Raw genomic sequence first — 13,270 nt, 5'->3', positions numbered from 1 at the left:
AATCAAATGGTTCACCTACATCCTGGAAACTAAGCCTAGCACCTATCTCTATTGTTGTAGCAATAGGCTTATAGTCTTTAAGATCAAACCGTGTAAGTAGCCTCTGTATGTACTTTGGTTGCAACATCACAATACACTCATCACGCTCTGTAAACTGTATGCCCAAATCTATCATCTCAATTGACACATGTAATTCATCCTTGAATGCTAAATCTTCTCCTCATTAGGACATGTGAGCAGCATGTAACCAAAACACAATCTTTACCCCTCTTTACATAGAGGATACTCTTAGTTGGATTATTACAAAAAAAATTTACAACCAAGTATATATTTATCTTCTCATACCATGATCCAGGAGCCTATAAAGCTTTTCTTAACATGCATACTTTAGATCCATACCCCTTCTCAACAAAACCATAAGGCTAAGATACATAAACCTCCTCATGTAAGTAACCATTTAAGAAGGCAATCTTGATATCCAACTTATGTACATTTGAACCATGAGGTGCTTCCCCCAATGTAATATACACATAATCATAGATGTGGGTGCAAAGGTCTCATCATAATCTATGCCCTTCTCTTTGAGCATAACCCTTTTCAACAACAAGCCTTGCCTTGTAGTGATCACTCTACCCATAAGCTTTATGCTTTACGGATAACCCTTTTCAACAATAATCCTTGCCTTGTATTGATCATGCTACCCATCAGCTTTATGCTTTAGCTTATAAACCCACTTTGTACCAATGGCCTTTCTACCATAAGGTGAATATGCTAAATACCAAGTGTCATTTTTGACAATTGAGTCGTACTCATCCTACATGGCCTCCATCCAATGATCGTTTTCATGTGCTTACTCAAAGGAAACACGTTCCTCTTCATTGCACATACTGGCAACAAGAGCATGATCCATAAAAGAATAAGATGCATGATGAGAACCTACATGTGTCGTGCTAGGTAAAGGAGTAGCCAAATTGCTACCCTGCAATGTCTACACCATCCATTTTTGCATACTCTTGGACGTTAGGTAAAGGAGTAGCTAATTTGCTACCTTGCAATGTCTACACCAGCCATTTTGGCATACTCTTTGGATGCCTGTATGGCTACCCTTTCCTCAGTGCATCATCCATAATTACCTCAACAGTAAGCTGATTTTTGGGCTAAAATTTGAGCTGATTTTTAGCCAGTATGGGCTGATTTGCAGCACCTTTTTGAGCATTCACTTACTCCACATATAGTTGTCCAGCATTGTACAAAGGTAGAAGTATATCAAAGATGTCTTGTGAGCATACATTTTTCTTTTTTTTACATAAAAGCATGGGATAAATTGAGTTCTCAACAAAGATAACATATTTACTCTCACCAAAATCCACTTTGTGGCCCCAAATCATAGAGTCTATATCCTTTGCTTTCTAAGCTAAATTGAGTTCTCAACAAAGATAAAATTTGCTATTTTTTACATTAAAGCATGGGTTGAACTGAGTTCTCATCAAAGGTAACATCTCTACTCTCACCAAAATCCACTTTGTGGCTAAATAGTAGAGTCTATACCCTTTGCTTTTTGAGCTCCATCCCACAAAAATACATTTTATGCCTTACCATCCAGCTTATTGTGTTGCTACTCAAGCACACGAGCATAAGCAAGATAACAAAGAACACACAAATGAGCCACAGAGGGCTTCCTGCCATTCCAAGATTGCAAGGCCTTGGTGGGGCATTTGTTTAGCACATAAGTGGCTTACATAACTGTCGTTAACCAAAAAACATGAGGAAAATCTTGGCCTTTAACCACATAACATGCCATTTCCATGAGAGATATGTTCTTCCTCTCAACCAGACCATTTTGCTGAGGTGTATAAGGTATTGTGCATTGATGTTTTATGCCTCTTTTAACCATATACATGAAATTCATTCAACATATACTTCCCCCTCGATCTATACGAAGGGTGCCAACTTTACAGGCAGACACATTTTTCAACCATAGAAACAAAGTGTCTAAAGCATATAAAACCTCTTTTAACCATATACATGAAGTTCCTTCAACATATACTCCCCTCTCGATCTATACGAAGGGTGCCAACTTTACAGCAGACACATTTTCAGCCATAGAAACAAAGTGTCTAAAGCATGTAAAACCTCTAACTTTGCCTTCAATGGATACACCCAGGTAAGCCTGGAGTAGTCATCATCAATAAAGGTCCAAAGTCACTGATTTGATAGTGTCCTCATGGGACCACATATATTATTATGCATAAGTTATAAACAACCCTAATTGATCCATCTTTTAGGAATGATTCTCGTTGCATCTTGCCTAAAATGTATCCCTCACATACATGTTTGAAAAGGGCCTCAAGCTTTGGCAACTTTGGCACCATCTCTTCCCTTTTAAGGCACAACAAACTACCAAATTTCAAGTGACCAATTTGGGCATGCCATAGCTCCGTGTTACATTCATAGCACGTGGTAGTAAACTGAACAAGCATTATGTGCCAATCTCTCATACATGTCCAACCTATAAAGCCCATCGCTTAGAGTACCAAATACCATAGTGATGTCTCCATTACTTCGGTCATGAACTGTATACTTATCATCAATAAATCTGGCCACTCGGCCTTCCCTAATAATGGGACTCTTTCTTATTTTCCTTCTCCAACCTAAACGGCCTAGCTTCCAACATAATGGTTGCATTTGCCTTTCTTTTTAGGTTTATTACCCTCTTCTTAACATTCTTTCTAGAAGACTAGGTTGATCACCCCCCTTCTCAGCATTCTTTCTAGAAGACTAGGTTGATCAACCCCCTTCTCAGCATTCTTTCTAGAACACTAGGCTGATTCTGCCTTTTGTTTATATTCGCCTTGAGAAAGGCTTTGCCTTTACCTTTTTGTATGGCAGAAAATGCTTAATCTCCCACATGCATACTAGTTTGGTTTTGTTGAGATTGCTCTTCTTGCAAGAGAACTGCAACTAACTCATTGAAAGTAATGGCATTGGGATTACCCTTCATCATGAGCTGAAGTGTAGATGCAAAACCTTGATATGACTTCAGTAGACTTATGAGAATAGTAGATACCAAAGAATTGTCCGGATGAGCCTCATCAATACATGCCAGATGCTCCTTGTGAGATCTTATTTCTCGTGAGGAACTCATCCATTAAATCTCCCTCATTCATATGCTTGGACTCTAACTACTTGCCCAAGTAGTTAGAGGATAAGCCTCTTCAACAAGTACATACCAACAAAGATCTGTCCAAATGAGCCTCATCAATACATGCCAGCTGCTCCCTATGAGATCTTATTTCTTGTGAGGAACTCATCCATTAAATCTCCCTCATTCATATGCTCAGACTCTAACTACTTGCACAAGTAGGCCACTCGTGCCTCATTACGTACCTGGTAAAGCGTAGCAAGTGCATCCTAAGCATGCTTTGTATTTTACATGAGTGAATATAAGGAATAACGCTCCTTTTCACTAAAAGTGCTACTAATGCACGGTCTTGTGCTTCCCGGACATCCCACCCAGCTTATTCTGCTTACGGGAGGTATGGAGGAGAATGATACCACAGCTACATCTGAATTTATATCACCATCGAAAGTACCTATACTATGTTGTTGTGCATGTCTTAATGCCAATAATAACATTCCAAGCTCTTTGGGCAAGACCAATACATAGTGTATCATATAGGACCACAATAGGTAGTTGGTCCATCAAGGTTATCCTCAGTAGAAAGCATCCCAAATACATTACTACCTACCATTATGCCTGTAAATAACTAATCTCTGATATAGAAAATAAATATATTTGGGATGCTTTGTGCTTATCCTTCATAGAAAGCATCCCAAATACATTACTACCTACCATTCTACTCATCTCTAACATAGAATGCAAATATCCTAATAGGAACTGTCAATGCCCAATTGGTTCATTGATGTGAACGATGGAGTCCTGCAAAGTGTATGAAGAATTATAAATTATAAAGTGTGGGTGATAATTATTACGAATATAAAAATCGATGATAATGATGACGATGTTATTAAAGATGTTGAAGATGATGATGGCCTTATCTACACACCAAATGTAGCTACAGTTGTGGAAAAAATCCAATATTGAACAAAAATAGCTTGCACTAACACTCCCTTAGGATGCCTACGAAAACTTTGTAGCATGCACTTAGACTCCCTTAGGGTGCTACGAAAACTTTACAGCATGCCAGAATGACCTCAAAATGTGCCTGAAACGCTCTAAAACATGCAAAAAATTTGTTAATGTAGTTAACTTCACACTATATGATGGTATACCTTCTCCACCTAAGAGGATAGCTTAATCTAAGACAGTTAAAAGTGTAACTTGAGAAGAAGATGACAAGGGGGTGAGAGCCAAGAGAACTTGCTCTAATACCAAGTGTTAGAGTGGAGATCAATGTAGCAACACACACATAGATGTAGCAAGCAAGGAGATGGAAGCACAAAACTCAAATTAGATTGATGAGAACGAGTGAAGTACAAGTGAAGTGGCATGATAAGAATGGCATGATAAGGTCACTTACACACTCATAAGAGTGCGTACATACGCTTGGGGGAAGAAACCTCTTAAAGGAAGAAAAATTGCCCAGGCTCAATAGAAATGAGGGCCGATTATATAAGACTATTATCGGGTCAAATATAAAAACTAATCATTGTAATAGTCATTTCACTAAATACATTTTCTTATAGAGCTTACGCAAGCTTCCATGGAACCTTGGTTATGTAGAAGCAAACTTTCTCCTATCTTATGCCCATTCAAGTCCTATAATGGGATATCCTCTCTTGCATTGGTATCAAAGCACATGCTTTAATCCTTTTTCTTGCTCAAAAAACTTCAAAAATGTAATTTAAACAAAGCCTATTTTTTGAAATTTTCTTAATGTTTTTCTCCTCCAAACCCTAGGCTTTCAAGAAAACCTTGGTCCTATGAGCTTTGTGAGTGTTATAGGTTTTGGTTGGGTTACAATTAACATGATATTCACCATGGATAGCAAGCAAAGAAGTGGAAAAGTGTACATCACCAACACTAAATATGAGATCACTACGTCCCAATTCTAGACTATTGGTAGCAAAACTGTCACATAAGGGTGGAATGACTCACTTAGCACCTCCCCTACAATTTCCACGATGAGTAACTATCCAAGAGGCTTTTTGAGACTCCATTGGGAAAATTCCCTTGCCAAGAAATATAGGTGATTCCTCTAAGTTAACCAAGAAATATAGGTGATTCCTCTAAGTTAACCAAGAAATATAGGTGATTCCTCTAAGTTAACCAATCAAATAATTTATATAACTATTTATTTATACGATCAAATTTTCTACTCCTCCATTATTATTGTTTTACATAGGTTAGCCTACCACCCACTCAATCTCCAAATTGGTATTAGGTACGCACCCACCCATCACTTTAGCACACATACCTTTAGCCTATCACCCACTCAATCTCCAAATTTGGTATTAGGTATGCACTCACCCATCACTTTAGCTTTCACTCACACACACCTTTTAAAATAGGTTCAAACATACTCCTCTAAAGATAATTCACACACACTCCTCTAAAAATAATTCTTTTAAATAATAATTTATATTCATAAATTAACCTATGCACATAAATCCAACATATATACATAAAAAATGTATCATATCTTGGGCTACATCAACCAACAGTCTTAGCATAACTCATTCGAGTGCATAGGAAACTCAGCCCAACAGGAGACTATGTTGGTCACTAGGAAGAAGTTGGATCTGCTAGCATAACCAGCTCCTTTACGCTAACAAAAAAGGAGCAGCCACACGCTCACATCTCTAGGATCTGTGGAAATTATCTTACCAAGGCTAAAGGGAGTAGACCCACGTTCAACTAACAGGGGTTAAGGTCTTAGTTGACTGCCCTCATGTGAAGCATTTGGTGAATGGGAACCACATGATACATATTTGGCTGTGAGGTTACCATCATAGGTTGCTACTACACCATAACAGCTTGTATCACTAAAAAAAATCCTAAAATGATTGAAAACATGCTTCAAGAAAATGCATCAAGCAAAATTTCAAACAATTATGGTAAGTAACCATCACAATTTAGACAAGATAACTTAAATTTTTTAGACAAGTCTTAACAATGCTCCATAAGGTTCTTTTCATCAAATCCCTTTCCTTTTTCAAATAATTTTAAAACAACAAGTCCATTCCAATCATCATTAACGATGGGGCCAAAAAACCTTCCTTTGCATTTGTGCCAGGTTTGGCACCAATGATAGGCCTCATCCCCTTAAGTTTATTCATAATCTATTGCATTGTCTAGATTATGACTTCTTTAATGTATCTTAGCCTATATTTTTATCATAATATTTTGACGGTTATTATGATGCTTAATATTTAGTTCTAAGGTCTTAGATATATCTTGACCTTTAGACTTGTACGTAAGTGTTCCAAGGAATAAAGGCACCACTCTCTAACCTTCTTATTCACATTTTCATCATTTATCCTTCTCAAAAAGAGGGTTAATTTTCCTTTAATTATAATTTTTCATAAGTGGTTTGAGAAAATCTAATCTTGTCAGGGAATTACAACCTTTTAAGTGCATATTACTAGGAAGCTAAGCCCACATTTACTAGATATTTTAAAAATATCTAATCTTGGTAGGGAGTTACAACCTTCTATGTGCATATTACTAGTAAGTTAGGCCCATATTTACTAGAGACTTTAAGGATATTTAATCTTTGTAGGGAATTATAACCTTCTATGTGCATATTACTAGTAAGATAGACATGCATTTACTACAACTTTGGTAGGGAATTACAATCTTCTACCTGCATATTACTAGTAGTAAGCTAGGGTGCTGCTAGCCCCGAATTTACTACAAACTTTAAGGATATCTAATCTTGATAGGGAATTACAACCTCCTACATGCATATTACTAGTAAGCTAGACACACAGTTACTACAACCTTGCTAGGGAATTACAACCTTCTATACTAGTAAGCTAGACACTCACTTACTACAACCTTGGTAGAGAATTACAACCTTTTACATCTATATTACTAGTAAGATAGACACACATTCAAATGTTGAGGATATCTAATCTTGGTGGGAATTACAACCTTCTAAGTGCATATTACTAGTATGCTAGACATGCATTTACTAGAGACTTAGACCTAGATTCCATTTGAATTTTTAGGGGACTTTAACTAACCTAAAGTAAAGAATAAAACATGATTATACTAGCTTAAAAATATAACTTTGACCACCAAATGATAGTTCTTCAATAGTCCTCATTAGATAAAAAACTATGTGCCACTAAAAGTGCACATGCACTAGAAAACTATTATAGTTTCACTATTACGGTTTCACTTTAACTTTTATCTCAATTTCACCCTGATTCTAAGGAAAACCCTTATTTATTTACCCCAAATCAAGGTCTTAGGGAAATACTTCCCTTTCTTGCAGCAACATAGGGTCTTGTGGCCTTGAAAGTCTTCCTATTTGATCATAGGCACTTCTAAAAAGAAAGGAAACTCTACGTAATTAACCCAACTATCTTCCCTTAGGAATCTATTTAGGGTGATGGTCAAAATTACATTAGCCCTAAAGCTTTGTATATAAAAGCTAGTTTTAAGGACTTGTAGGATAACATCTCCCACCGCTTACCTTTAAAAAAATTAAGCAAAGGTCTCTACTCATCGAATTCTCATGATCAACTAGGGGAAGATCCATGGTTAGGTCTAAGGTGCATTTCCCTCAAATTTATCTAAATAGGGTCATAATTACACCATGAAAAATAGGGTGTATTTACCTCAAATTTATCTAAATAGGCTCACAATTACACCATGAAAAATAATGCTTGAATTTCATTTAGAGAAGAAATTCGCAGACCTTAATGGAGAACCGTAATCATGCTTCATAATAAACTATAAAAAACCTCTTGAGCGTGAAAATGACCAAGGCCCAAAGTGTCCCCCACAAGCACATGCATACAAGGAGAACAAGCAAACGCACACAGACATAACGAAAGCTCTTGCTTTTTCTATAAATATGAAACAATTTCAAAAACTATTTGAGCATATCTACCATCGTGTCTTCTTTGCTGGTTGCTCTTAGTTATGGTTTAGGACTAGCCCCTTACCCTTGAGCAGCAAGCAATAGGCATAGCTTTTGAAATTATGAGCTGAGACAAACACCTAGGTGTGAAGATTTATATCAAGTTTTTAGAGTTTTTTCGAGAACCTTACATCATGAACCTCTTAATGTGGCAAATGTCGGTGTGTCCCTCAAAAGGTCCAAATTTATTATAAAGATAGATTTAGATTTTAACCCTAATGTACTATTAGATATTATTATGGAAAATCTAGATCTTAGTAGAAGAGTATAGGATAGCTAGATAGAGTTTTCTTCCTTTGTACAAATACCTCTCTAGACTAAATCATATCAATTTATTTCTCCTAGATAAAAAGCATGTATATCAAGGTCCCTATCAATGTTTTCAACTATTTGAAACATGGAACTAAACTTTGATGGATGTAATAAGACTTTTTTTTACTAAATAAAGAGATTTTTCAAAGTATTTATTTATTGTAAATATCAAAGTCATGTATTCATTATCTTATGACTAAATTAATTCTCGAGCAAGTAAGGCAAGTAGAGATGCCCAATTAGAGTGCCATATCCTCCATGGAAATCTTGGATATTGACATCAAGGAAGCTCTCCATAAGGCTCAACTAGGACCTTTAAAAGGTGAAGGGAAAAATCTAGAGAGAGACGTTGGAGACTTGGATTGATTCTATGGAGAAGTAAGTTGGCCCTTGCCCTCTATGGAGAAGTATTTTGATGTGGCCAGTTATAATGAAAGAAGTAAGTTGGCCCTTGCCCAACTGAACGTCAGAGGGAATGCCAAAATTGGATGGAAGAATTATTGTGAGTTAAACCACTAACAAAATCACTTATCTTGGGAGATTATGAAGGAATATCTTCGTCAGAGATTTTTCCCTCTTGGATTTCATGTGAAGATATGATGATTGAATAAAATTTTGGAGCTACCTATAAAAGAGTGCCATCAAGCCTTTCCAGTTTTCTCCTGCATTAGATGAGATTATTCTTCTCAAATTATTTGTATAGAAATTTATTTTGATCTTGGATCGCTTAATTAAGAATGCAAAGCCTTTCTCAATCTCTAAAGCTGCATAAGATTTTGCCAATGTATTTCTGGTGGAAGCCACTCTCAGAGACATGTGAACCCTTTAGCTTTAGTAAACTTATCTCAAGAATCCTGGGCCAAGTTAAAGTCAAAATCAAGGATTAGGAAGAGGTGAACTAGGATGGAGAACTTTGGGCTTTCTCTCAAGCACCTTTCGTTGTATGCCATTTTCGCTCCTGAGTAGAGCACGTCAAATTTTTCAGAGAGAATAGGTATTTTAAATGCTAATAGTAGGGCCATCAGATCAAGGATTGCCCAAATCATTTAGGATCTACTATTTTTTTCATAGCAGGGACCTCCTCTTCAAAGGTGAGAGATCCTAGAGGAAAATCCACCACTCAAACAACTGCTTCCAAATCTATCATCATTTTTGATGAGGTAGAAAAAGAAAGACGTCAAATTCATCGCAATAGAGCACCAAAGATGGAACCAACAGCTCTCGATGATTCAAACCCTTGTAAATTATCAAGGTAAAGATTTTAATCTTTTAATTAATTGTAGTAGTAAAACCATTCAAACTTTTAATTGATTCTAGTGTACCCATTCATTCATGTCACCTGGATGTATGTGTAAATTAGTTTTAGGTCAAAGGCAAGGAAAACCAATGCAAGTGGAAAGTTTCTTTCACTTGCCATGAGACAGACAAGATTCAATTTATTAGATGGGGACTCTATTAAATGCAAATTCAAGGTATGATATATCCCCTTAGGATTGTATGATGGAATACTTGGAATGCATTGGCTCACTTAGAACTAAGGTGACGTCCATTGTCATAAGGGAACCATTTCCTTTCTAGATATTATAAACAATAAGGTGCAGTCAATTGGGAAATTTGGATCTCTGTTACTTACAGTTAATAAAGGCCTGCCAAATTGTTGAAAGGGTTAATAAAGAAATAAACAATATATGTTATCAACAAACTAAACCTAATAGGCAAAGAGGTAGATACCAATGAGCTAGAATGATCGAGTAAGTATGCATATGTATTTCTAGAAGAATTGATCGTATGTCACATGCTCGTGATGTGACCACAAAATAGACTTGGTGGTCTAAGCACATGACATTTGAGGACATCTTGGTTACATAAAGACATTAATGGCAGTTAAGAAAAGTTTCTTGTGGCCAAAATCAAGAGGGATGCATTGCATTATGTGAATCAATGCCTAACATATGAGCAAGTTAAAGCTTAGAGCATTAAAATACCATACTAAGGTTTTCTTGAAAGAAATATATATTTAGACCTTGGTATTGACCTTATTACTGCTTATCATCCAAAAACGGATAGCTAGACAGAAAGGGTGAATCAAGTGATTGAGGATATCCTTCGATCTTATTATGGTCGAGAACCTCATAGATGGATAAATTACTTGTGCAAGAGTTGAACTTGCCTATAAAGCTTCTTATCACTGCAGTATTGGGATGAGTCCATTTAAGGGATTTTATGAACAAGACTGCCTACACCCTTGACTTGGATGAATTACTTGCATCTAGTTGAATTTGCCTATAATGCTTCTTATCACCACAGTATCAGGAGGAGCCCATTTAAGGCAGTTTATAGACAAGATTGCATGACACCCTTGACTTGGTAAAATTGAATGATTGGAGTTGAGGAATCTAAGCAAGTGCTCGATGAGGTGGATCATAAAATTTATTCCCTTTAGAAGGATATCAAGGCTTCCCAAAATAGGCAAAATCATTGTGTCGATCCAAAGAGGACTCATTGAGAGTTTGAATAGGGTGACATGATATGTCTTCACATATGACCCAAAAAAACTTCTATCTCCTTGAGAAAATATAGAAAGTTATCACCAAGATATTATGGACCATAAGTGATTACACGAAATGTTAGAGGTCAAGCTAATGAACTTTTACTTCCACCACATCTTCAAGTCCACAATGTGTTTCATATCATCTTACTTAAGAAATATGTACCAAATTCTAATCACATTCTTGATGATGAGCAAATTGCCTTTCTAATCAAAGTTCAGATTAAGTTAGAACCAAAAACCATCTTGGACGTTCATGAGAAATCTTTCAGGAATCGAGTCTTGAGAGAATATTTGGTCAAATGGAAATTCTATCGCATTGAGGATTCAAGTTGGGAAAAAAAATCAGAGTTGCTAAAGGATCATCATCCCTAACTTACAAGATGAGGACATCTTGATTTTTAGGAGGGGAAGAATGTAAGATCCCTTTCCATAGGGTACCCCAAATGTGTAAGAAAATGTAGCAAGAGAAAGTTTGGTATAGACAAATATCAAATTAGAAAAATTCACCTTAGTTTGAGAAAGTTGTATATATTCTCGGTTTCAAATTTGAACTTGTTTTTTTAAAGATATGAAATTGGGTCAAATAAATTGGAATATGTGCATTCAAACTTTGATTTGGGTCAAACAACCTCTTAAAGTTTAAAGTAAAAGCTTTGGATTTTTATAATAATTAGACTGTAGGGGGTTCCAACTCAAGCTTGTTGATCAAAGTTGTCAAATAAAAAGAAGGTCAAAAGTCAAAGTCAAGCAAGCCCCTTAGCGTTTGAGTACAGTGAAGTCAACCTGAGTAAAGACAGATGAGCAAAGATTAGGTAGCAGTAGTGGGAACATAGAATGGGGGTGGATGGAATTGGGAATAGAGAAGGGGGAAGCTCAAATGGGTGCCCCATAGCTTATGCCCTAGCCAATGTTGAAATATGGTGCCTGTCATGTCATGTATGGGGCACATGTCTGTGGTGGAAGCAATGTAGATGGAGCTTAGGATGTCATGAAATTAGAATGGATGAAGGGTAAGGTTATTAGAGGATGTGAATGGATGAATGTAAAAGGTGGTCAATGGTCAAAAAGTAGGCACATGGAAGGTGCAAGGGTGCACAAGGCATGTGGGCATTTATGATGGCACAAGGGTGCATGGAGTATGTGGATGAGAGCTCTATGAGATCCATATAAGCATGTACTTGAATCAAGCTAATGTGATGAGATTATTGAGTTTGTGCCTTAATCATTGTGTCATTGATTAATCTATATATTAATCTTATATTAGCATTTTCTTACTCTTCTATTATGGCCTTGATCACTTGTTATAAGCCACGCTAGCCATGCTGAAATGCAACATGGTACTAGAGCCACCTAGGGATGGCTATAGCATGTGATTAGGGTTAGGATTGGAGAAAAAAGAGAAGAGGTGGGGATGACCAAAGAACTTGGAAATCTCGATATGGAAGCATGGAGCTGGAGGTGCACCCCAATCACCGCATCCTCCTCTCAAGCCCAGTGTGAAGAAGCACTAGTGTGAAGCACTTCCACCAGCTTGCTGAATCGAAGGATGAAGGTGGGCGTCTTGGATGGGTGCTTCTTCATGGGCAAGTTCCACTCCTCAACAAGCAGGGCAACCTCATCCTCTAGAACACCCTCAAGTACAGGGAAACATGTGGGAAAAGGGATGTTGCTGCTAAACCATCACTATCACCATCATCATCGATAGTAGAGCAGTGTGGCCTCGGTCTTGTGCTCATTCCTACCCATTATCGCACCTCCTACCTCATAGAGGGCTCCCTTAGTGAACAACTCACATCCATCGATATCTCTCAGAAATTCAAGTCCCCTTGGTCTATGGAGCACCTCTTGGGCCTTGCCATTTCTATTAATCAGCTAAAGGACACTAATGAAGATTTTGATGGAATGATTCAAGAGGTGAAGCAACCCCATGGTTAACAACACAAGTGTAGGCAAAAAATTCATCATCGAGCAGCAAGAAGATGACCAACTTCAGATAAGCATGATCGTCACAATGTCCACATAACTATTCATTTTTTGTGGGCATTAGTAAAGAAAGATAAGGTTCTATTTAAATCTTGGTGTAAAATGGCTTTAGAAGAAGAGGTTGTTCATGTGTGCCTTTAAAAAGATGGATTTTTGAGCTTCACATGCATCAACATATCATCACCATGGAATTCCATAACATACACAAATGCTTCCGCAATACAATATTTGTCAAATGCGTTAATATGTTATGTCAAGAAAAAGTATGCATTAAGATGTTATGTCAAGAAAAAGTATGTCACCCAATGCC

The 13,270-nt window shown here is 37.0% G+C and overlaps 1 protein-coding gene across 1 annotated transcript; it reads left to right on the top strand.

The window, feature by feature from the left end:
- The first annotated feature begins 12,514 nt into the window (after window positions 1-12,514).
- LOC147624087 (Small nuclear ribonucleoprotein family protein) lies at window positions 12,515-12,912 on the top strand. The gene is given in 2 exon segments (XM_086820852.1): window positions 12,515-12,569; window positions 12,572-12,912. Coding segments are annotated over 2 exon segments (387 nt in total). The 5' UTR covers window positions 12,515-12,523.
- The last annotated feature ends 358 nt before the right edge of the window (window positions 12,913-13,270 follow it).

Source organism: Cibotium barometz, chromosome 26 (assembly GCF_041138505.1).
Source record: "Cibotium barometz isolate CiBa-2024 chromosome 26, ASM4113850v1, whole genome shotgun sequence".
NCBI lineage: Eukaryota > Viridiplantae > Streptophyta > Polypodiopsida > Cyatheales > Cibotiaceae > Cibotium > Cibotium barometz.
The sequence above is the reverse complement of the archived record's forward strand: the minus strand, read 5'-3'. Positions and strand labels throughout refer to the sequence as shown.